The sequence below is a fragment of the Pelobates fuscus genome, chromosome 4 (genome assembly GCF_036172605.1).
Source record: "Pelobates fuscus isolate aPelFus1 chromosome 4, aPelFus1.pri, whole genome shotgun sequence".
In the NCBI taxonomy this organism is placed as follows: domain Eukaryota; kingdom Metazoa; phylum Chordata; class Amphibia; order Anura; family Pelobatidae; genus Pelobates; species Pelobates fuscus.
Window position 1 is genome coordinate 30,496,507 of NC_086320.1, and position 23,694 is coordinate 30,520,200.

At 43.3% G+C, this 23,694-nt stretch overlaps 1 protein-coding gene across 1 annotated transcript in view; it reads right to left on the reverse strand.

Moving 5' to 3' along the window:
* The window catches only part of PHF20L1 (PHD finger protein 20 like 1), a 78,458-nt gene extending 59,535 nt beyond the window's left edge, over nt 1-18,923 (reverse strand). The window contains exons 1-2 of the mRNA XM_063451044.1: nt 18,767-18,923; nt 15,348-15,461 (exon numbers count right to left, since the gene is read on the reverse strand). Coding sequence (XP_063307114.1) covers nt 15,348-15,461; nt 18,767-18,807 — 155 coding nt within the window. The 5' untranslated portion in view covers nt 18,808-18,923. The remainder of the gene's footprint in view (nt 1-15,347; nt 15,462-18,766) is intronic.
* Between the last annotated feature and the right edge of the window lie 4,771 nt (nt 18,924-23,694).

Below are 23,694 nucleotides of genomic sequence, written 5' to 3' on the forward strand. Positions count from 1 at the left end.
GTGGTACAGGAAGAAGTCTGCATCCTTCAAGAAAAACATGGTTTTCATGCAGGACAATGCTCCATCACACGCGTCCAAGTACTCCACAGCGTGGCTGGCCAGAAAGGGTATAAAAGAATCTAATGACATGGCCTCCTTGTTCACCTGATCTGAACCCCATTGAGAACCTGTGGTCAATCATCAAATGTGAGATTTACAAGGAGGGAAAACAGTACACCTCTCTGAACAGTGTCTGGGAGGCTGTGGTTGCTGCTGCACGCAATGTTGATGGTGAACAGATCAAAACACTGACAGAATCCATGGATGGCAGGCTTTTGAGTGTCCTTGCAAAGAAAGGTGGCTATATTGGTCACTGATTTGTTTTTGTTATGTTTTTGAATGTCAGAAATGTATATTTGTGAATGTTGAGATGTTATATTGGTTTCACTGGTAAAAATAAATAATTGAAATGGGTATATATTTGTTTTTTGTTAAGTTGCCTAATAATTATGCACAGTAATAGTCACTTGCACACACAGATATCCCCCTAAAATAGCTAAAACTAAAAACAAACTAAAAACTACTTCCAAAAATATTCAGCTTTGATATTAATGAGTTTTTTGGGTTCATTGAGAACATGGTTGTTCAATAATGAAATTAATCCTCAAAAATACAACTTGCCTAATAATTCTGCACTCCCTGTATTCTAAGATCAGCAAATAGCGGTAGTGAGCAAAATTAGAAGTATATAATTTTCCCGGAACACTAAGTACCAAAATAACTATCTTAATTAAGCCGTTTTGGTGTATAGATCATGCCCCAGCAGTCTCACTGCTCAATTCTCTGATCTTTAGGAGTTAAATCCCTTTTGTTTCTGTGTTCTATTTTAAAATCACTTTGTTTATGAACCCTAGTCATACCTACCTGCATGTGACTTACACAGCCTTCCTAAACACTTCCTGTAAAAAAGCATCAAAGAATATAAGAAAAGGCGCTTGTAAAACGATTTACTCCTAATAGTGAATACGTGCAATATTAGTGAGCAGCTGTACTATTAATATGTGACCTTGAACACTTTTACCAGACAAACCGTTTTAAAAGTATGCTTTAGGATACTATTGGCATACTGCACTATTGGATATTCTCGGTTTCATTTTCTTTGAAGTTACAATCATCCGGAAGCTTACAACCATTGCTTAAGTATTCATTGCTTGTTTGGCACTTGTAATGGTGACACTTTTTAAATATTTATTTTAACGTGTGGAAAGTATTGGCACTGCATTGTTTATATTGTGTTCATGAAATACAGGCTTATGCATTTGCAATTTTTTTGCACAGAATACTGATAGATTTTAAAGCCATTGCACAGACACTTTAAAGTGATACAATTTGTATTTTATATGATACTTTTGATTTTTTTGTATGAAGCGCTACACTATTACTTTTTGACTTCCTGTAAAGAGTTAACTAATGTTCACACTTCCTTCATTGCACGGTCTGTTTAAGTTAGAATTTCTTATCCCCTGCTTGGTTAATAGCTAGTAAGATCCGGATTTCTATTGGGATGTTTTGATCTATAAGAGAAAACCATTACATACAACTTCAAGAACTCCCAGTGCCTGTCATAGACGTTGCAAAAATTGACTTGAGCACTAAAATATTACCCACACACTATGCGGCTTTCTTTTGCTTTAGTTTCTAAGGTGGAAATAACTGACTGAAGAAGTCATATTACATATTATCAATAATAGTGATCATTAAGGAACCTACAAAACTTATACTCATTTGGTTTTGGTCTCACAGATAGAGCAACGACAAAAATACAGCCTTTCATTGCAATTCTTTTTAGTTGTATACCAAAAAAAAAATTGAAAAGAACAAAAATGTTTTAAAGTTTTCTGAAGCACAAACCAGACTCCTCACTTAGTCCCCGGGCTTTCAGCATGTACGGAGTCACTGAGAGCAATGTGAGCTGAGCTGCGGTGAGACAGACGAAGATTGGATGAAGAGCACAGTCATGTCTTTCTGGCTCTCTGTCTTATTATTTTATTGTGCATTATTATCACTATGTGCAAGAGAAACCATTAGGTGCCAGCTCGCATCTTGGCAAAGGATGCTGAAAGATCTTTCTATATTCTATTAGTACATGCCAATCTCCGCATTTACCATTCACTGACTACATCATTTTCTTGCATTACATACCAGAGCTTTCTGTATTATACACTGACCTATGTGTAAGCAACCGTCAGCACACCAGGCATTGTGGACTACACCTCCCATAATGCTCATACAGCCTTAATACTGTCAAAGCATCAGGAGAGATTTAGTCTACAACATCTGGATTGCTGAAGGTTGTCTACCCTGCACTAGTCTGTCACCCAGGGCTACAAAGTAGGTGCTCTGTAGGAGGCTACAAGGAGAGAGACAGTCTTGTATACAGCAAGTGTCCAGTTTAGGGCTCTGGAGAGGAAACCGATGATGATATGTTTGATTCCACCTGGAAATACATGATATTAGAGGGTACACTTTCAAGCACAGTTAAAGCGGTTTTGTAACCTCCACCCCCTGAAAAAGGAGTACTTCATAAAGATAGCATCGTTCTGAAAAACTCATTCTGATTATGTTGAAATGTCACTAAAATTCCAATCAAGTCAAGATATATACAGAGGCAAAGTAGGTACAAGTTTGTCCTATGCCTGACTTTCTTAGACTCAAGGGGCCGAATCTACGAGTCAATCCCGACAACACATGACCACTCAGACCTCAAAGCTGTACTCTCGCGCATGCACAAGAGTACAGCAGCGATATAGGTTACAGGCGCTTAAGTTGAAGAGGAGCAGCGCAAGACAGATGGCAGCGCCTGTGAGGGACAGGTTCAAGTAAATAATCTCACATTACCCACCCCCCCCTGCAGCCACTGAACCCCAACAGCAAATTTGGCAAAGCCCCCGGGCTGTGACAGTGCCGCTTTAACTTTTTCATACTATGTTAATCTGGTTCCAATTTTTGACTCAACTACTCATTTTTGACAGCACTACTCATGCAGGATGGCGGTAGTGAAATATGCCGAAACTATATTATGACAATCACCAGACAACTGTGGCAAGAGAAGGAAAATGTGGTAAATTGCTTGACATTGATGCAAGTTTGTTATGATGAAGCAGAATGTGGTCATTGATTTCTGGCAGAGATCCAGTTAGCAGAAACGGTTTGTGTGCGTGGCTACATATATTTCATTGCTCCAGATCTGTAATTATACTGACACTGATGGTACTGCAATAAATATTCTCATGAAGAATAATTGCTTCACTCTGATTGGCTGCAACATGGAAACTAATTGAGATCTTAAATGGAAATGGCAGAAGCATAGAGAGGGTAAAGGGTATTTATGTTTAAAAGTTCACAAAACCATCTATGCAACTGTAAAGTAATATTTAGAAAGCCGCAAACATGTAACAAAAACAAAAAAGTGCCACTTTAAGGCCAGAGAAGTCAATGTGATATAGAAAATGTGTCCGGTTCATCAAATTTGACTTTAAAAGGACACAAACTTGATGATCTCAGCCAATCCAGTGCATTCTTTCATTCCCTAGTATAACTAGGGAGAGGGGATATGGTATCGTGGAGTATGGTGTCTTAGCACACTGAAATACACTTCATTTAAGGTGTTAGGCTTACACACATTTTTTCTATTACTGACAAATCTGATGACTGGAAAGCTTGAGAGATATTGCGGGACTGGTTGAGCCCCTGAAGTGTAGAGCTTATTGGAAGGTATGACAGGAAAAGCGTAGGTGGGATCCCATGATCGGCTTGTAGTAGTGTGGATTTTGAAATTAGTACATTAATATAATTGTATATTTTACAAATTATAATTAGCACTATATATATATATATATATATATTTTTTGGTTTTTTTTGTTTTTAAAATCCTAATGACTTCATATGTTTTTTTGGTTTTTTTCAGAAGACCCCCTGCCCCCTTTTTAGGATATCAAACTTTAGAAATCGATTTTTTGCTTTTAGGTACTTTGAGGCATATATATATATATATATATATATATATATATATATAATGCTAAATTGAGTATGGCTAGTTATTTTATATGGTGATTTGAAATTAAGTATATGGAAATTTAAACCAGTTAAAAGATGTATATTTGTTTAGATACATTTTTCATTCATGGAATAATATTTTTTTTTTAAGTTTTGAACAGTTAAAATGTGGAAAGTATTATTGCCAGGACTTTCTATATGATATACCCAGTTTAGGACTTTCAAATATGGCGAAACCGCCGTATAGAATACAATCCGGGATTAGACGGAACAGATTAAGTCAGACGCAAGCAACCATGAACGGAGGCGGATATACGTAATTCCGTATTGACGTAAACAGGAAGCTGAGGGAAAAGGACTGTGACGTAAACAAAGGGCGCCAAATTGAAACGCCAGCTGGGTATAAGAACCACGAAACGAAGAGGAAAGACATGCACTTTGAGAAAGACCGGACGGGTAGAAACGTGTCAGTGTTGCTTATTTGGACTATCCATTTTTTATCCTTCTATGTACTTTATATCCCTATTTTATTACTCTTCATTTCATTAAAGTTTTTTAATACCCCCACTCTATATTTGCGTTATTATCCTGCGGATTTCTGGCACCAGCGGTAGTATCCTAAGGAGTGGAGGAGAGGAGAAAATACCAAAGGGATTTTGAAAAGCCTGGAAAGTGGGAGTCTACTATATTTGGTTCTGCAAAGTGTGAGTGAGAAATCAACACCCATTCTTAAACTTGTACATAAAGAGTGTTATGCTATGTATTGTTTTTTTCACTCAGGTGAAATCCATTCTAATTTGAAGACCAAGTGTGAATAAGTATTGTTTATTTACTTTTTTTATTGCACTTATACTTGCACCCCCTATCTTTATCTCTGTTTGTATCATTTTAATGTGTGTTTTTAGAGTGTTTTTTAAACACTGGGGAAGTCGCACTTATTTATATTTCTAGCGCCACTTTGAACACCTTGTTTCATTTGCACTTGTGTGAAGTTATTTTGTACAGTTGTGTGACTGACTTGAGACCTGTGCAATGGCATAGGTGGAACAGAATCATCAGTCCCGTACCCTCTCAACCTCTGCTGTTGAATGTATGAAGCAAGTCTTTAAAACAGACTATGGGAGATGCTTGCAAAATCGGACTACACTAGGTAAGTTTAGGCTTATAATCGTCCCAAATGCGCAGCAGGAGTGTTGTAGTAGGGAGAATGCCTGGTGTGTGTAGTCTCAGGTGTCTGGGTAGCCACATTAAGGAATGTGCTCCTTCTGGTATTGTCCAGTGTGATTCGATCTCCACCCATTGTGGATGTGTTATGAGGTCAGTGACTGAGATTGCTTGGTTTAGCAAAGTAACGCTGTAACGGAACTGCTTGACACCCCGACTGGGTACCTTCCGTTGATGGATGCTCCTAATGCTTCCCGAGGGCTCCCAGCACTCCACCTGACACAATAACCACTGCAGACCCCACGAAACGCCGCAGCTTGGTTGGGGTCTCGTCGTCTTCCGCCTTCGCTGGACCCAAGACCAGGATCCAGCTTCCAGTAGGTAGACCTCTCTTAAATCCAGAGAGCAGGAACAAGCTCTTACCAGAGCTTAGTAATCATACCCTGGGGAGTATAATGATTATAGCAATCCCCAGAGTGTAGTTTTCCAATCCCCCAAACATGAGCCTAGACTTCATGAAAGAGCTAGATGATCTGTTTAATGAGCACAAAGGCATTTCTTTTATACACATTCTCAGAGGCACACCCACTGGACCTGATGGAACACAGGGACAAAAGGGACACAAACCAATAGGAACAATAATTAACACAGTAACACTCCCACATACACAGTAAAATCCCTCCCCTCTATCCTGGAGATAATTGGCTTAAGTGGCTGAAGTAAACTTAATTATCTCCAGGTACAGAAAATATCTAACTTACAACTGCAACAAAACACATTAAAATACATAACTTATATTCCACAGAATTGAACCCCCACATGTGACATATCCCCAGATAGCTTGGATCTGAGCGCTCAATATATCCACACAGCCCTCAGATCTCACAAACATAGTTAAAACGCCATGGGGTTCAAGTGTTTATGGAAGTCTCTTTTGACCGACCGCAAGCATGGCTCTCATGCCCAAAATAGTTCCACAGATTTAGGCTGTGCAGCCGGTCTATGTCCAATGTTAAAAGTGCCCTATAGTACAAGGAAGGGTGGGGTCAGACAATAGCAAGGGCTGATGAGAGATTGAGGAGGGACAAAGCAGCCAGTTTCAACTGGTCTGGCAGTGTCCCTGGGACAACGCCCTGCTGGAGAACAAGAGGACAGGAAAAGGGGGGAGGAGAAGAGGCACACTTTCCCATGGAAGTCACTTTCTAGCACCTCTTTTTGTAGGGCCCATAGTCACAGGGCAGGAGGCTGGCAAGCAGGCCCCTCCAAAAACTCATGGCAAACTCCCTAAAAAAGGGGAATTTGTCACAAACGCTATAATATAATTGTAAATCAGGGAATCCCATGCTCCATCCATCCTTTTCCTTGCCGCTGTGCAGGGGGTGAGGGGGAAGGGGTATTCTTGCCTTACGTCTCCCATTCACAAAATGGTCCACATATTTTTGCACTGTGGGTAGGAATGGAGCAGGGAGGACCATCGGTAGAGATTGGAACATAAACTGCAGCTTCGGGAGCAGCAGCATCTAAAATGCTACACTTTTCTAGAACATATCAAATGGATTTGGCTAGTCTACCAGAGTTGGCTGTAAAAGGGTCTTGTAAATTTTTGGTGAGTCTCACCCAAAGGAACACAATAAAATCATCTCTCTAGTCGTACTGATATATCTGTCTCAAAAATTGTGTCGTCTGTGTTCCTAGATGTATGGGCATTGCTTGGATCTTTGTCGTGTTGAGTTTGTAGTATGAGTATTTGCTATATTCCTGTAGTGTCGTCATGAGAGTGAGGATCAAGACTAATAGTTGTGTGACCACCAAAAGTACATTGTCCGCAAATAGATTCAGATTGAGTTCGGTTTCCCAGATTCGGACACCTGAGATCCTGGGGTCTACTCTGATTTTTATAGCCAGTGGTTCTAGCACTAGAACATACAGAAGGGGCGGCAGGGGGACATCTGTTATGTGGAAAAGTTCTGGCCACCGTACGCCAGCTGGACCGTGGAAAGGTTCTAGAGAGCTCTTATCACCACCAGAAACTTGGAAGGAAATTAAATCTTGTTTAACATCGCTTACAAAAAGTTCCAGCTGAGTCGGTCATCTAAGGAAAGCATAACTCCCTCCATTTTGTGTCTGTGCATCAAGTACATGATATCTAGCACCTTTCTGGTTTGTGTGTCCCCTTTCTCCCGTTCACAAACCCCACTTGGTCAGGATGGATGAGTGATGATAGGATTCCCTTAATTATGTTGTAAGGCCCTCTGGGCCTGGTGATTTGTTGGGGGGGGGAGGTAGGGGGAGTTGGGGTTATCTATAGCTTTCAAAATTTTCTCAATGGAGAAGGGTGTGACTAATTCCATTTTTTGTCTAATTGTGAGTGAAGGGGTGTCTCTGGGCCTCAGGTATGTGGAAATCTCATCAATATGGGTGTGATGTAAGGATGTGTCTTGTTGTAAGTTATATAGTTCGCTATAGAGAACATTTGGTGCTGATTTTTGACTGTGTGATTATCTTACCTTAGTTTTCTGAATTGAGAAGGAATTCTTGAGTAAACCCTTTGTTTTTTGAGTTTGGCTGTTAAAATATGTTTCCTGCCTTGTTGCCTTGGAGTGTGTTTGTTTAAAAAAAAATTAAATAGTACCCTCAGGTTTGCCTCATATTTTGGATTGTAGTAGTACAATCTTGTCTCTTAGTGCTTTGTCGGGTCGAGTTTAGTTCGTCTTGTTCAGGTCTTTTAGTCGGGCCGTCCACTGTTGTAGATCTTGCTTTTTAACATGGGATGCACATTTTATTAATAGTCCTCTCATTACTGCCTTGTGTGCCTGCCAGACAGTATCAATAGCCATGTCTGAAGTGTCATTTGTAGAGAAGTAGTGTGTGACGTGGTCATGTACAGTTCGGCTAAGGTCGATATCCTGGAGCAGTGATTCGTTCAACCGCCAGTTGGGTTTACCTTTAAAAGTAAACGTCTTAGATACATCTAAAATTACAGGGGTGTGATCCAACCATTCTATGTTACTTATGGAACAGTTATCTATCTGCGGTAGTGATGGGCCTGGGACATAGCATCGATATATCCTAGCGTAGCAGTTATGCAGCGGGAAAAAGAAAGTGTATTCTCTGTCGGAGAGGTGGGTCGCTCTCCATACATCCTATAGATAAGTTTAGATGTTTCGCAACATTATGGGGATGTGTGGCTCTAACTGGGGTCTTTTGTGAGAAGTCTAGATTGGGTTCTAGTGTGCAGTTAAAGTCTTCAACAGGGCATATTGTCTATGCAAACTTGTTCTATTTTAGCTAGGACTTTGTTGAGGAGGTATATGTTGGCAATAGTATAGGTTCCTTCATTAATAGATGCCAACACTATTACGAATCTGCCTTCAGGGTCTATAATGAATTTTATCAAGGAAAAGTTAAGTTGGTGACCAAACAAAATGGAGACGACTTTAGGTTTGGAGTCTGCCATGGCATAGAATTGATACAGGCATTATTTAACCTTTAACCAACATGGGTCACTTCTTCTGCAATGTGTCTCCTGTAAACATATAATGTCCTCTTTTAGTTGATTTCCCTGTATAGCGTGTGGCGTTTTAATGGGGTTTTGAGCCCCTTGACATTAATCTCATGTTGAGGCTGTCCCCTCGAGATTCCTCTAAGCCACTTGTTTGTATCCCCTGCAGGCAAAGAAAGATAGAATAGAGTAAGAAAAAGAAAGAAAGAGAAGCAAGAAAATAGTAGATAACGGTCATTTGTGACCAGGGTGATCGCCCTCTGGCAAACTACAGTCAGATTGGAATGTGCTGAGTGAGATCTCTGTGCTCCCTTGAGGGTACTTGGTGTTCGCCAATCAGGCAGGTGCACCGCCAGGGGTCCCTCCTCGGCAAGGCAATGTAAAACAAGACAATAATATAGTAAAAAAAAAAAAAAAAACATCCGGTATTTACATTTCTGAGACATCATGGTAAGAGTAATCTCTGTAAATAAGTTTGCTAGTGTTACGTATAGACGTAACAGTAACATTGCTAACTATGACAACATTTTCCTTGGTAACGTCAACAATAACACATGTCTAGCTTAAATATCTAACTTAACACATTTTGATTTTCCTCATGTGGCATCACAAGAGATTGATGGTAGTCAATTACCCAGTGTTTTACCCAAATAATAAGGACCAATGGAACTATTAGGTACAGAGCTATCTTACAGTGATTATCCCAAGGTGTGCAGTGTGTGCCTCAGAGGATTAGCTGGTTATACCGCTTGTGTTGAGGTACACCATTATAGTTGTGCTAGTAAGGAGAGGGAGATCTATACAAGGGACACCAGATCAAGATATCTCTCTTAGCTAAAGAAATGAAAATTGCACAATTTAAACATGCAAACTGAATAGACGGTATATCTAATGGTCGTCGGTTCGCTTGTATTGACCGAAGATCTCTGTGTATGGAGAGTTCAGTAGCAGCTTAGTTCGCTACGTGTCCAGGATACGCGTAGGCATACCGATACCTCAGGAACAATTGTAATTCTGCGCGAAGAACAGGGCCATTTTAATCAAAAAAGAAGAAAATATTGCACTCGGCCAGTGCCATCGAAACAAATAGGGATAAAAAAGCGGAAAGTTGGGAGTAGAGAAATCTTGATGCTGTGCACCATATTGCGTTTTGTGGGCGCATTGGTCACCGGGTTGAGGAGTCATTCTGGGTAACGATAGTGTCCCTCGGGTAACCAGATACCCTTAGTCTCTCTAGCAGAAAAATTGCACTCCGTCAGTGCCATAGAGGTGTTGTAATTTCCTATAAAGCATAAGGTTAAGTATGTCTTCTATCTTATTGCATGAATGCCATCTTTCATGCGCATTAAGGGAATGGGGAGATGCTTGTGTGACCAGGGTGGTTCTCAGTCCACATGTTTCAGTGCTTCACCAAATTCCATTCTGCTGATAAATGTTTTGACACGTTCAGGCTTTTAGTTGTGTTTTGTGGGGTATGTCTCACTTGCACAGGAGTGTGAAGCGCTTTTTTTTTGCACTTGGGTGGTTTGACCATTTTGGATCACCAGCAACCATGTGGGAAATACCCATCTGTGAGCCACTTAATTGTTGCGGAGGGCCGGGGACGATAGGAGACCTGGGGATGATAGGTAAGCAAAAATCTGAATTTGGGCGTAATTACCTGGTAGCTCCTTAGCGGATCAGCTGGCTCTCAGAATCTGCACCAAGCACATCTCTTGGCGCAGATGCTGGTGCAGCCCTAGCTTTCCTACCCTATGTATCCTATCTAGGAGGAATATGTCCGATGGGCTTGTGGCAAATGAGGTCAGGGCTCCCACTGCCATGGATTCCAGCACACCACAAAGACGAAGAATATTCCTGCAGGAAAGATCTTCGAGATCTGTTAGTTTAACCTCGTACATGGCAAGACGCTCTTCCATTCGTAACATCTTTTCGGCCACAGAGTTGTGCACTGTGGCAAACTCGTCCATCTTTGTCTCCAAATGGGTTGTGTGGTTGCCAATGTACTGTATTTCTTTTTTCAGTTCCTGAATGGACGATTGAAATTTAACAATCAACGCAAAAACCCTTTAATCTTATGGTAGCACCATGATATATGTGAAGTTCTAATATTCTAAATAGGAGTGTTGCATAAAACACATAATACATTTATAACGCAATAAAAGGAAATCCTACATTAAAGGAAGACTCCATGGAAACTTTAACAACTTGGTAGATAAACGGCCAAAGAAAATTTTGTTTTGTTTGGGGGTATACTAAAATTTGCTTGCAAAAGCTGCAGACTTTAAGCTTATCAAAACCACAGAAATTATCATCACTTCTAGGTCTGGGCAGACACCACGGCAGAAGGTGTAAAGCAAACAGAAGATGCTTTCTTAACCTTCTGGTTTTTGCATATAATTTGATGCATAATTTACATGCTGTTTAAAGGCTAATTTAAGTTTGGGTTTTGCGTTTTAGGATCCTTTGTTCAGAGTGTTTTGTTGTCTAATAAACCAAATATATCCAGCACCCATGCATAGTTTCCATGTGAAATACCCACTACATGCTCTGTCTTAATTTATAGGCGAATACACTCATGAAGTTTGAGAGAGTGCTTTACTATACACGATGCCTGGTTATTATCTTTGATATTCAAAAATTATAAGGACTAGGGCTATGTATTCCTTAAAAGAACCATGACGTCTTCAGTGATTTGAAGTGGGCATGGTGCCTGCAGTCTGTATGTGCAGCATCTGTTGGTTGAAACTTTGTTCATACTGAGTATTAAACCCCCTGCTGCTTTATTAGTCAGTCTATAACTAGGGTTATGGTCTCACTAATGTCTATAAAATGCAAGTTTTGTTACATAAAATATCAATCATTGACGAAGAGCAGTCTGCTAATGTTCTCAGCCATTGAATGGTGACTGCCAATGTCACCAGACTCTGGCGGGAACGCACGGTAAAGGTGCAAACCGTTGCTAAATGGTTTCCCCCATTACTGGAGAACTGGCAGGCCAGGGTAGTCCAGGCAATATAACCATGTGCCTATGTATGGATTGCATTAATTCTCTGAGAATGGTCAGCTGACACTCTCAGACAATGACTTGCCGGACGGACAGACAGATTTATGGGTTCTGCAGAAGCTGAATGTTATCTCGATGGGGAGCCAAGTAACAGGGCAAACCAATGCATAACGGTTTGTCCCATTACAGAGAAACAGGGCGAGGGTACTCCAGGCTGTTATCTTAGGGTAGCATCATTATATATTTGAAGCATTAATGTTTTAAATATGAGTGTTGCATAAAACATAACAAAGAAGACAATAAAAGGAAATCTAATGTTAAAGGAAAAACTCCATTGACATGTTTTTTTAACAAGTTAATAGATAAACCCCAAAGAAAACATGCATTTATTTTGATCTGCATTTTTATTTGGGGATATGTTAAAAAATATCTTCCAAAAGCTGCAGACCTGCAGTCTACAGCCTTTACAAGGCCTCCTGTTTTTTTAAGAATAATGCAAGTCTTTAATGTATACAAAAAGATGAATATATATTAAAACAGAAAAGCACATGTTCAATGCCGCTGCATATTTAACAATTCTGTTATTTTTAGGGAAAAAAAGTGAAGAGATTGCCGATAAACAAGACAGAGTGAACCAAATGTATGATTCAACCATAAAAGGATAACTATAGGGTCAGGAACACAAACATGTATTCCTGACCCTATAGTGTAAATATCACCATCTAGCCCACCATGCCTCCATAAATATAGCAAAATCTTACTGTATTCAAGCCTGAAGCTGTAACTTGCATGCGGTTTGCCTCAGAAAAAGAAGCTGTCTGCTGACATCATCAGAAGTGGTGACCTGATCCAATCACAATGCTTCCCCATAGGATTTGCTGAGACTGACAAAGAGGCAAATCAGGGGCAGAGCCAGTGAAGTTATCACTAGGCTGTAATGTAAACACTGCATTTTCTCTGAAAAATACAGTGTTTACAGCAAAAAGCCTGAAGGTAACGTTTAGCCAGGTGAAAAAGTCAAAACATTTGTGTATGAGACAGTTATTCATGTTAGAACATGTGTGCAACTATTTGAGTTATTCATGAACTACTTAAATCTATGACACTTATTTGGGGAAAAGGGGAAATTGGGTAAGGTTAATAATTACATTTCACAAACCAGTAAGCAAAGGACACCATCATTGCAAAATTAAATTTAAAAAAAATAATATTTTTTTTCTGCAGAGTCACCCACTGATTAGGAGCAATCAAACAGTTCACTTACTACAAGCCTGGGTTAAAAAAAAAAAAATCATGTAAAATGCTTACTATTTACTTACTTCTATGAATCACCAAAATGTTTATTCACTAAACAAAGAACGGTATCTGACCGGTAAAAAATACTAAGCTATAATTGCAAAGCTTAGTGTCTGTAGAATAGTATAAAAACAAAAAGTCCTAAAGGAAGCATATTCACAAATACTCAGGTTTCTTGACAGCATACAGACAGACCACTGGGTGCAGAGGCTCTATAGATTTAGCCCTTCAATATAAAACACTGCCGTTTAATAACAGAAAGATAGCCACTAGAGGCGCATGCGTTGCAACATCAGAGTTCCACTTGGTCATTTGACGTTTGATATCCATGAAACATATGTCATCAAATGAAGCTCATAGGAAAGCAATTGATTTAATGCTTCTCTGAGAGAAACATTTAATTTGCACTCGCCATGCATGTACATCTTATCCCCAACTGGATTAGATGATCATGGTGGAAGTAAAGCCGTCCAGGGAAGGGCTGCCCGACAGGTAGATCCCCAGATGTTGTAGAACTATGACTCCCATGATGCTTTGCATGCCTTTAGAATGCATTTAGAATGACAGAGTATCATGGGAGTTGTAGTTCTACAACATCTGGGGATCTACTGGTTGGGCAGCCCTGCTCTAGGGTAATGTTGCATGAGGAGGAGCGGACAGCAGCGACTGAGACTGACAAAGAGGCAGATCAGGGGCAGAGCCAGAACAATTCAAACACAGCCCCAGCCAATCAGCATCTCCTCATAGAGATGAATTGAATCAATAAATCTCTATGAGAAAAGTTCAGTGTCTGCATGCAGAGGGAGGAGACACTGAATGTTTGGATGCATTTTAGGAAGCCATGACCCAGGAAGGATCTCTAGCAGCCATCTAAAGAGTGGCCAGTGAAGTTATCACTAGGCTGTAATGTAAACACTGCATTTTCTCTGAAAATACAGAGTTTACAGCAAAAAGCCTGAAGGTAATGATTCTACTCACCACAACAAATTCAATAAGCTGGAGTTGTTCTGGTGACTATAGTGTCCCTTTAAGGATATAAGATCTAATATCTCTGTGTCAGCTTATACGTCTCATCAAGGATTTGCCTTGGCAAAACTTACAGCCTCTTCTCCTTAAAAAAAAAAAAACCTGTATCTAATGAGTTACCTTACCACATATATAATCTACCAGATTTCTGCTTCACAAGTAAGTATACCACTCAACATTTGAAATGGACAAAGAGGGACACTTTAAAGGAACACAATGGTGTCAGGAATACAAACATGTATTCCTGACACTATAGTGTTAAACTATTTAGGTAACATTTCCCTATCGCCGCTCTGATCTTGCCGAGGCTGGTCCAGCCTGACTCCACCTCCATGGCTAAGATCATTAGTCTTGATGATCTCAGCCAACCAAATGCTTTCCTATAGGAAAGTATTGGGAGGCAACTCCACATGCGCGGCAAAACGCTGCACTGCGCCAATCGGCATCTCCTCAGAGATGGTCAATGCATCTCTATGGGAAACGTTCAGCATATGGATAAAGAGCTGGCAAATGCGGAATGTATCTGGGTTCTTGCCGGGGTCCCATGCTCAAAGGTGGTCTGTAGACACACAGTCATCACCATTCAATAGCTGAGAGCATCAGCTGACTGCTCTACACCAATTAAGGACATTTTGTGTATTGAAAGTTGCATAGAATTGACATAACCGAGTTAGGAACATTACTTCTGGGCTGAATAAAAGACACCACTGGGGTTACACCTGAAGAAGCAGAGCGGTTAAACTCTGTATGTACAGCGTTTCAAGGAAACATTTTGCAGACACTCCAGGTACCATGACTTCAAATCACTAAGGTGGGGACTTCGCCGAATTCGCAAATACTCCTGATGGAGACAACACCGCTGGTGGCCTGGTGCCTGAAGGTAAAGGTGAGATTTATTTACCTGAACCTGTCCCTCGTCAGCGGCAACATCTTCTTTGGTCTGCACCTCTTCAGCTAAAACGCCAGGAGCAGACATCATCGCTGCATTAAGGTCTATGGAGAAACCTGTTGGACCCTACCTAGACACAGCCAATTACCTGCAGTCATCACTGCTGTTGACTGTCAAGAGTGACACTTAGACTTCACCCAGAGTCTGAGAAACTCAGGCGGAGGAGAAATGCAGGGACAAAGTATTCCCTAATGTCTCTGTAAAGCTCTTGACCGTGGTGGAATTCCACTGAAATTCCAACACAGTCAAAATGAATATTTCATAAACATCTATCTTTATGAAATTCTCACTTTTCAGGGCGAGTGACAGTGCTGCTTTGACGTACTGGATCTAAAACCACAACATTAGCAAATTATCAAGAACCGTACCACTTTTGTAAGTAGTCTTGAGCTTCTAATCTTGCACCAATTTCAAATGCAATTCCCGGGCGAATAGGAGGTTTCTGTGGACTCATCCTGGCTACTTCTGTAGACCATAATGCCCTAAAGAAAGAACAATGAAAACGATATTATAGGCGTGCAGAAAACACCAAAAAGAGATTATACATAAAATACATTTTAATTGTAGAGCAGGCAGTAGCAGACAGAACTTTCCAGATAACAAAAACATTAGCATGTTTCTAGGTTACTAAATGTTTAGATCTCAAGAACCAACACCATTTGCATCAGTCAAAGAAACTCATTATTTTAAAGATACTGCTACAGGGTGTAATCCTGCCAGGACTTGGGGTATATCTACAATTAACAATACCACACTACTCCTCTACAAGGGCTCTGATCAAACATTCTCCTTCTTCAGATAGATGGACATGGAGCTTTGCCTGTCATTGTACCTCAACTGACCTGCTCTTTTCCTTGCAGATCAAAGTAAGGTTCTTACACTGTGGATGGACAGAAAATTATAAGGAGCTGTAGCCCTACAATATTTGAAGAGCGAGAGTTTGACAACTCTGCCCAAATGATATCTCCAACTCTGCTGCTTCCCATCCTCCATCTGAAACCGTATCATCTCCCTCTATCTTCCCTCAGCTACTCACTCACCTCTCCGTGTCTCCTTCCTCTACCCTTCACACCCTAGCTACTCAACTCAGTTTTGCTAACCTCTGAAACACACTATGCAATAAGAAGTTTACCTCATCACCATTCACCCACTCCTGCTAACCCCTGATCTGTCATGGTCTCCCGGCTCTCTCCCTGTCCCTGGCACACACTAGCCACACACCCCCACTCCTGCTAACCCCTGATCTTTCATGGTCTCCTGGCTGTCTACCTGTCCCTGGTACACCCTAGCCACACCCCCAATCCTGCTAACCCCTGATCTGTCAGGGTCTCCATGCTCTCTCCCTGTCTCCTTCCTCTCCCCTTCACCCTAGCCATTCCCCTCAGTGCTGCTAACCCCTGATGTGTCATGGTCTCTCAGATCTCTCTGTCTTTTCTCTCCCATTTACACCATAGCCATTCCCCACAGCCTTTCTAACCCGATCTCTCCTTCTTATCCCATTTACACCATAGCCATTCCCCACAGCCTTTCTACCCCTGATCTCTCCTTCTCCCATTTACACCCTAGCCATTCCCCCCATCCTTTCTACCCCTGATCTCTCCTTCTCCCATTTACACCCTAGCCATTCCCCCCATCCTTTCTACCACTGATCTCTCCTTCTCCCATTTACACCCTAGCCATTCCCCCCATCCTTTCTACCACTGATCTCTCCTTCCTCTCCCATTCCCCACAGTCCTGCTGACCTCCGATCTGTCATGGTCTCCCCGCTCTCTCCCTGTCCCCTTCCCCCAGTCCTGCTAACCTCCGATCTGTCACGGTCTCCCCTTCCTCTCCCCATGTCTTGCAGTACTCTGGTTTCCATACTCTCCCCCTTGCTCTATATCCCCTGCTCCCTGTCTCCATTCTGCCCCTGTTCCCCCCAGTCTCCCCACTCTCTCGCCCCCGGTTCCCCCGTCTCCCCGCTCTCTCGCCCCCGGTTCCCCCGTCTCCCCGCTCTCTCTCTGCCCCCTGTTCCCCCGCTCTCTCTCTGCCCCCTGTTCCCCCGCTCTCTCTCTGCCCCCAGTCTCCCCGCTCTCTCTCTGCCCCCAGTCTCCCCGCTCTCTCTCTGCCCCCAGTCTCCCCGCTCTCTCTGCCCCCAGTCTCCCCGCTCTCTCCGCCCCTGGTTCCCCCGCTCTCTCTCCCCCCAGTCTCCCCGCTCTCTCTCCCCCCAGTCTCCCCGCTCTCTCTCCCCCCAGTCTCCCCGCTCTCTCTCCCCCCAGTCTCCCCGCTCTCTCTCCCCCCAGTCTCCCCGCTCTCTCTCCCCCCAGTCTCCCCGCTCTCTCTCCCCCCAGTCTCCCCGCTCTCTCTCCCCCCAGTCTCCCCGCTCTCTCTCCCCCCAGTCTCTCTGCCCCGGGTTCCCCCCTGTCTCTCTCCCCCCAGTCTCCCCGCTCTCTGTGCCCCCGGTTCCCCCCTGTCACTCTCCCCCCAGTCTCCCCGCTCTCTCTCCCCCCAGTCTCCCCGCTCTCTCTCCCCCCAGTCTCCCCGCTCTCTCTCCCCCCAGTCTCCCCGCTCGCTCTGCCCCCGGTTCCCCCCAGTCTCTCTCTCCCCCCAGTCTCCCCGCTCTCTCTGCCCCCGGTTCCCTCCTGTCTCTCTCCCCCCAGTCTCTCTGCCCCCGGTTCCCTCCTGTCTCTCTCCCCCCGGTTCCCCCCTGTCTCTCTCCCCCCGGTTCCCCCCTGTCTCTCTCCCCCCGGTTCCCCCCTGTCTCTCTCCCCCCCGGTTCCCCCCTGTCTCTCTCCCCCCCGGTTCCCCCCTGTCTCTCTCCCCCCGGTTCCCCCTGTCTCTCTCCCCCCGGTTCCCCCCGTCTCTCTCCCCCCGGTTCCCCCCGTCTCTCTCCCCCCGGTTCCCCCCGTCTCTCTCCCCCAAGTTCCCTCCTGTCTCTCTCCCCCAAGTTCCCTCCTGTCTCTCTCCCCCAAGTTCCCTCCTGTCTCTCTCCCCCAAGTTCCCTCCTGTCTCTCTCCCCCAAGTTCCCTCCTGTCTCTCTCCCCCAAGTTCCCTCCTGTCTCTCTCCCCCAAGTTCCCTCCCGTCTCTCTCCCCCAAGTTCCCTCCCGTCTCTCTCCCCCAAGTTCCCTCCCGTCTCTCTCCCCCAAGTTCCCTCCCGTCTCTCTCCCCCAAGTTCCCTCCCGTCTCTCTCCCCCAAGTTCCCTCCCGTCTCTCTCCCCCAAGTTCCCTCCCGTCTCTCTCCCCCAAGTTCCCTCCCGTCTCTCTCCCCCAAGTTCCCTCCTGTCTCTCTCCCCCAAGTTCCCTCCTGTCTCTCTCCCCCAAGTTCCCTCCTGTCTCTCTCCCCCCAGTTCCCTCCTGTCTCTCTCCCCCAAGTTCCCTCCTGTCTCTCTCCCCCAAGTTCCCTCCTGTCTCTCTCCCCCCGGTTCCCTCCTGTCTCTCTCCCCCCGGTTCCCTCCTGTCTCTCTCCCCCCGGTTCCCTCCTGTCTCTCTCCCCCCGGTTCCCTCCTGTCTCTCTCCCCCCGGTTCCCTCCTGTCTCTCTCCCCCCGGTTCCCTCCTGTCTCTCTCCCCCCGGTTCCCTCCTGTCTCTCTCCCCCCGGTTCCCTCCTGTCTCTCTCCCCCCGGTTCCCTCCGTCTCTCTCCCCCCGGTTCCCTCCTGTCTCTCTCCCCCCGGTTCCCTCCTGTCTCTCTCCCCCCAGTTCCCTCCTGTCTCTCTCCCCCCAGTTCCCTCCTGTCTCTCTCCCCCCAGTCTCCCCACTCTCTCTGCCCCCGGTTCCCCCCTGTCTCTCTCTGCCCGGCTAGTTCCTCACATTTCAGGCTGGGTGTCCAGCACCGCCTCCTCCTCCTCCATGGTCACTCAGTTCTCAGTTCGGACTGTCCGCAGGCCCCGGTCTCGGTTCAATCTCCCGGGAGTCTCATTCTCCCAGCGGTGTCTAAACCGGACTCCCTCCCAGAGAGCGCTCCGACCGCCCGTCAGCCAGCCAATCACACGCCGCGACGTCACTGGCCGGGGACTCACAGCTTCCGGGTTAGCGCGTCACATCCGGACGCAGGCACAGCCGTCTCCAAGGTGAGCGTCACGTGACTTCCTGTCCGTACGCACACACCCACTCCTGATCGGCTGGTGTGTCATGTGACTTGCCTTTGTCGGGAGGCGTAGCCAAGTGGAGCTAGACTTTGTATATACTGAATTACTCTCCTCCAAGGATCTCTATGGCTAGTCTGTGGAGTCCTCCCATTGGCTTCTCTATGGTTAGTCTGTGGGGTCCTCCCATTGGCTTCTCTATGGTTAGTCTGTGGGGTCCTCCTATTGGCTTCTCTATGGTTAGTCTGTGGGGTCCTCCCATTGGCTCTACTGGCAGTAATAAATTAATATTTCCCTGTTGTCTGATTTCTTAATCGGTTTTACAGTTATTTAAATGAGAAACATAGCAGAGTGGGAAAGTATTATAGAAAATTCTCAAACATTTCACTTTTTTGTTTTATTCACTCCAAGGATGGATTAAGTTCTACTCATGCTATGGTTTAATACAGTGTGCCGGGCACCGTGCTTGGTGTAATGCTTAACCCCTTAAGACCGCAGCCAAATGTACATGTTGTGAACGAAACAAAACGTAAACAAAACCTGGCATTTGCGCTATATGTCTGTCCAACCGTAATTCACCTCTTTCATATTAAATGCACCCCCCCTTATTATATATCATTTTATTCAGGGGAAACAGGGCTTTCATTTAATATCAAATATTTAGCTATGAAACATAATTTAATATGAAAAAAATGGGAGAAAATAAGATTTTTTTTGATTTTTTTTTATTTTTTTTGTTCTTCATGACATTTTAACTGTCAATGTCATAATACTGTTTGCTTTTACTGCAATAAAATACACATATTTGTATTCAGCAAAGTCTCACGTGTAAAACAGTACCCCCTATGTACAGGTTTTATGGTGTTTTGGGAAGTTACAGGGTCAAATATAGCGTGTTACATTTGAAATTGAAATTCGCCAGATTGGTTACGTTGCCTTTGAGACTGTATAGTAGCCCAGAAAATAAATTTACACCCATAATGGCATACCATTTGCAATAGTAGACGACCCAAGGTATTGCAAATAAGCGATGTCCAGTCTTTTTTAGTAGCCATTTGGTCACAAACACTGGCCAAAGTTAGCGTTTGTATTTGTTTGTGTGTGAAAAATGCAAAAAACGCCAATTTTGGCCAGTGTTTGTGACTAAGTGGCTACTAAAAAAGACTGGACATACCCCATTTGCAATACCTTTGGTTGTCTACTATTGCAAATGGTATGCCATCATAGGGGTAATTTTCATTCTTGGGCTACCATAGGGTCATAAAGGCAACGTAAGCAATCTGGCGAATTTTAATGTGAAAAAAATTAAACACAAGCCTTATATTTGACGCTGTAATTTTTGAAAACACCATAAAACCTGTACATGAGGGGTACTGTTGTACTCAGGAGACTTCGCTGAACACAAATATTTGTGTTTCAAAACAGTAAAAAGTATTGCAGCAATAATATCGTCCCTGTAAGTGCTGTTTGTGCGTGAAAAATGCAAAAAACGTCACTTTTACTGGCGATATCATGGTTGTAATACATTTTACTGTTTTGAAACACTAATATTTGTGTTCAGCGAAGTCTCCCGAGTAAAACAGTACCCCCCATGTACAGGTTTTATGGTGTCTTGGAAAGTTATAGGGTTAAATATAGTGCTAGCAAATTAAATTCCCTATACTTTCGGCATGGGTGGTCAGGCAGGTCCCGCTAATTGTAATTAATTAGGATACCTAATTATGTAAAATTATTACATAAATATATGTGTAGAATTAATATATGTATATATATACATATGTGTATATATACGTATATATATATATATTTTTTTTTTAATATTTTTATTTATATATAGGTATATATATAGTGATATATACGTATATATTTATGTATATATATATATATATTATTTAGTTATAAGTGTATTTTGATATAAATATATATATATTAATATCAGAATACAGTTAGAACGAAATAAAACACATCTATATATTTTTTAATATTTTATTTTTAATTATTTTTTTTATTTAATTTTTTTACGTATTTACATATTAATTTTTTTTATATTATTTATAAATATATATATAACAATAATTATATATATATTTAATCAGTATCAGTCTACGTGTAATTTGATATTAATATATATATATAATTATATATATATTAATATTAAAATACACCTAGACGGTGTATGTGTATGTGTGTATATGTGTATATATATACTTAGATCATATATATATAATATATATATATGATCTAAGTATATAATTATTTTTTTTTTACACTGTTTTAACATTTTATTATTTGATTTTCAGCCAGCAGGGGGACCAACTGTCATTACAGTTGGTCCCCCTGCTGGCAATGCAGCAGGCAGCTATACCGGCCATGTGATTGTGAGGTCCTCGCAAGGACCTCACTCTCACATGGCCGGGAGGGCTCCTGGAGGGCGGACGTGCCGCGGGGGGCTCCCTGGGAGTCCCCCGAACCGCGATCGCCGGCGTGGGACCGCCAGCGACCGGGTAAGTTACTAAAAACCGGAGGGCGTACTATTACGTCCGGCGGCGTTTAGAGCCGCTTTTAAAAGGACGTAATAGTACGCCCTCCGGTCTTAAGGGGTTAATTACTGCAATAAATAAATGGTATAGTGTGGTGAGACTGGTCTCAATGTCACCCCCTCCATTCATTGTTTCCCCCCTACATACCTCCCACACACACTCTCACCCCCAATGTCACCTCCTCCATATAGTACCCCACACACTGTCACACCTCTACATATCCCTCCACACACAATGTCACCCTGTGGCAAACCTAGCCACTTCAGAGGGTTAAAGACGGTGTTCGTATGCTATTTGTACATTCTAAAGACTACGGCATTCGTACGCTTGTTTCACGAATCATATTGGATTACTATGTTCGTGAAACGAATGAACTGCCGAACGGGAGACCACACAAGGGAGTCGTGTGTCTCCAACTAACGAACCGGCAACATTGTAACCACAGAACAGTAATGGTTTTATGGGTGGCCGCCGTTCGTATAAACAAACATGAGGCATCTTTGTTCACGAAAGCCCAGCGGTGTTCGGTCGTCGAGTGCCTGGAACTAAAATCAGCTACTCGACTGCACGAACACCGCTGGGCTCCCATGTCTTTCGTACAAAGTACTTATTCGTGCAAATAGGACGGTGTTCGACAGTTTAAAGCCCATGAACTCGCATATTCTAACAGTTCACTTTCTACGGTATAATTACAATGTGGGTTTGTATGAACCCTTCAATCGAATGGCTCTCCTATTCTAGTGAACAGATCTGAGCGGTATTTCGCCAGATGGTGCGCTCCGAACCCAGCCATTCATTCGGACAATTCAGAGTAAAACTGTACAAGTTATGGATTTTTATGTGAAATGGTATATGTTACAAATCGCTATTTGTAACTGGCCCTTTAAATGGAAAATTGCCCTGCTTCCCTGGATTGTGGAGAAGCCTATTTGCCAGCCTCCTTCCTCATGACTATGGCCCCTGCAAGATTGTGCCCCTGAAAACTTATTACCTTTTATTGGGTGTGTATGGCCCTTTAAGAACCGTCTGGGGACATATTGTGACTTTGCTGAACAATGCCCCTTTAAGACTATGTCCCCAGACCTGTAAAATAACTTGCCCCTGGCTCTCTCCCACTTGGTTCAGTAAATAGGGCTTACTGAACCAAGTACCACACAGGCGGACCACCCAGAAGTTAAAGTGTGCAGGCAATTTACCTCCCAGGCTGTGAGGTTACTGCAGGTTAATTGCACATGGCGGCGGCCATCTTTGTTCAGTCGAACGCGGTCAGCGGTGTATGCTAAAGATTCTGTGGAACTGAAATCGGCTACACATTTTGCCGAACACCGCTGACCCTTACCTTCTCCTACACTTCGTTTTTCAGCTCCAGAGACTAAGTCCCGTCGTTTTTCGGCATGAAATTGACCGACCGCACAGCCCAAATCTATGGAACTGTTTTGGGCAGGAAATTGTGCTTGCGGTCGGTCATAAAGGGACCTCCAGCTAACTTTTGATCCACTGGAGGAATTTGGCTGATTTTTGGAAGTGTTTATGTTTGAAGTGTGCTGAGTCTGAATATGTTATGGAGATTGAATGTATAGTTTTAAAGCTACAGTGTATGTGTGAAAACTGTATTTTTACTGTATGCTATAATTATGTTATATGTTTATCTGAGGGGAGGAGACGTGGGGGTGGTACCATGTATGTGATTGGTTAATTTCATCCTCCCCCTGGGAGTGTCCTGTGTGTACCTTTTTGTAATAAAAAGCAGGCTGGGTGTTCCAGTCCTCAGTTCTTCTTGACCCTTCAAAACGTAGCCTCGTCTCGTTATTGGAGGGAATTGCTGTATTACACTGGGGATTGCTATGCTCTGCATATTCCCCTGAGCTTAATCACTTAGCTCTTTTAAGAGCTTGTTCCGGATACGCTCTCCTGGAGGAGAGGTCTTCCCCACACGGTCCTGGAGGACGGAAGACGGTGCGGCTCCAGTTAAGCTACGGCGGTTGTGGAGTCTGCGGTGGTTGTGGTGTCCAGTGCGGTGCTTGTGGTCCTCGGCGCAAGCTAGGAAGCGTCCATCAACGGAGGGTACTCGGTCGGAGTACACGGAGCTCCGTTACAGTATATTTGCTGTACG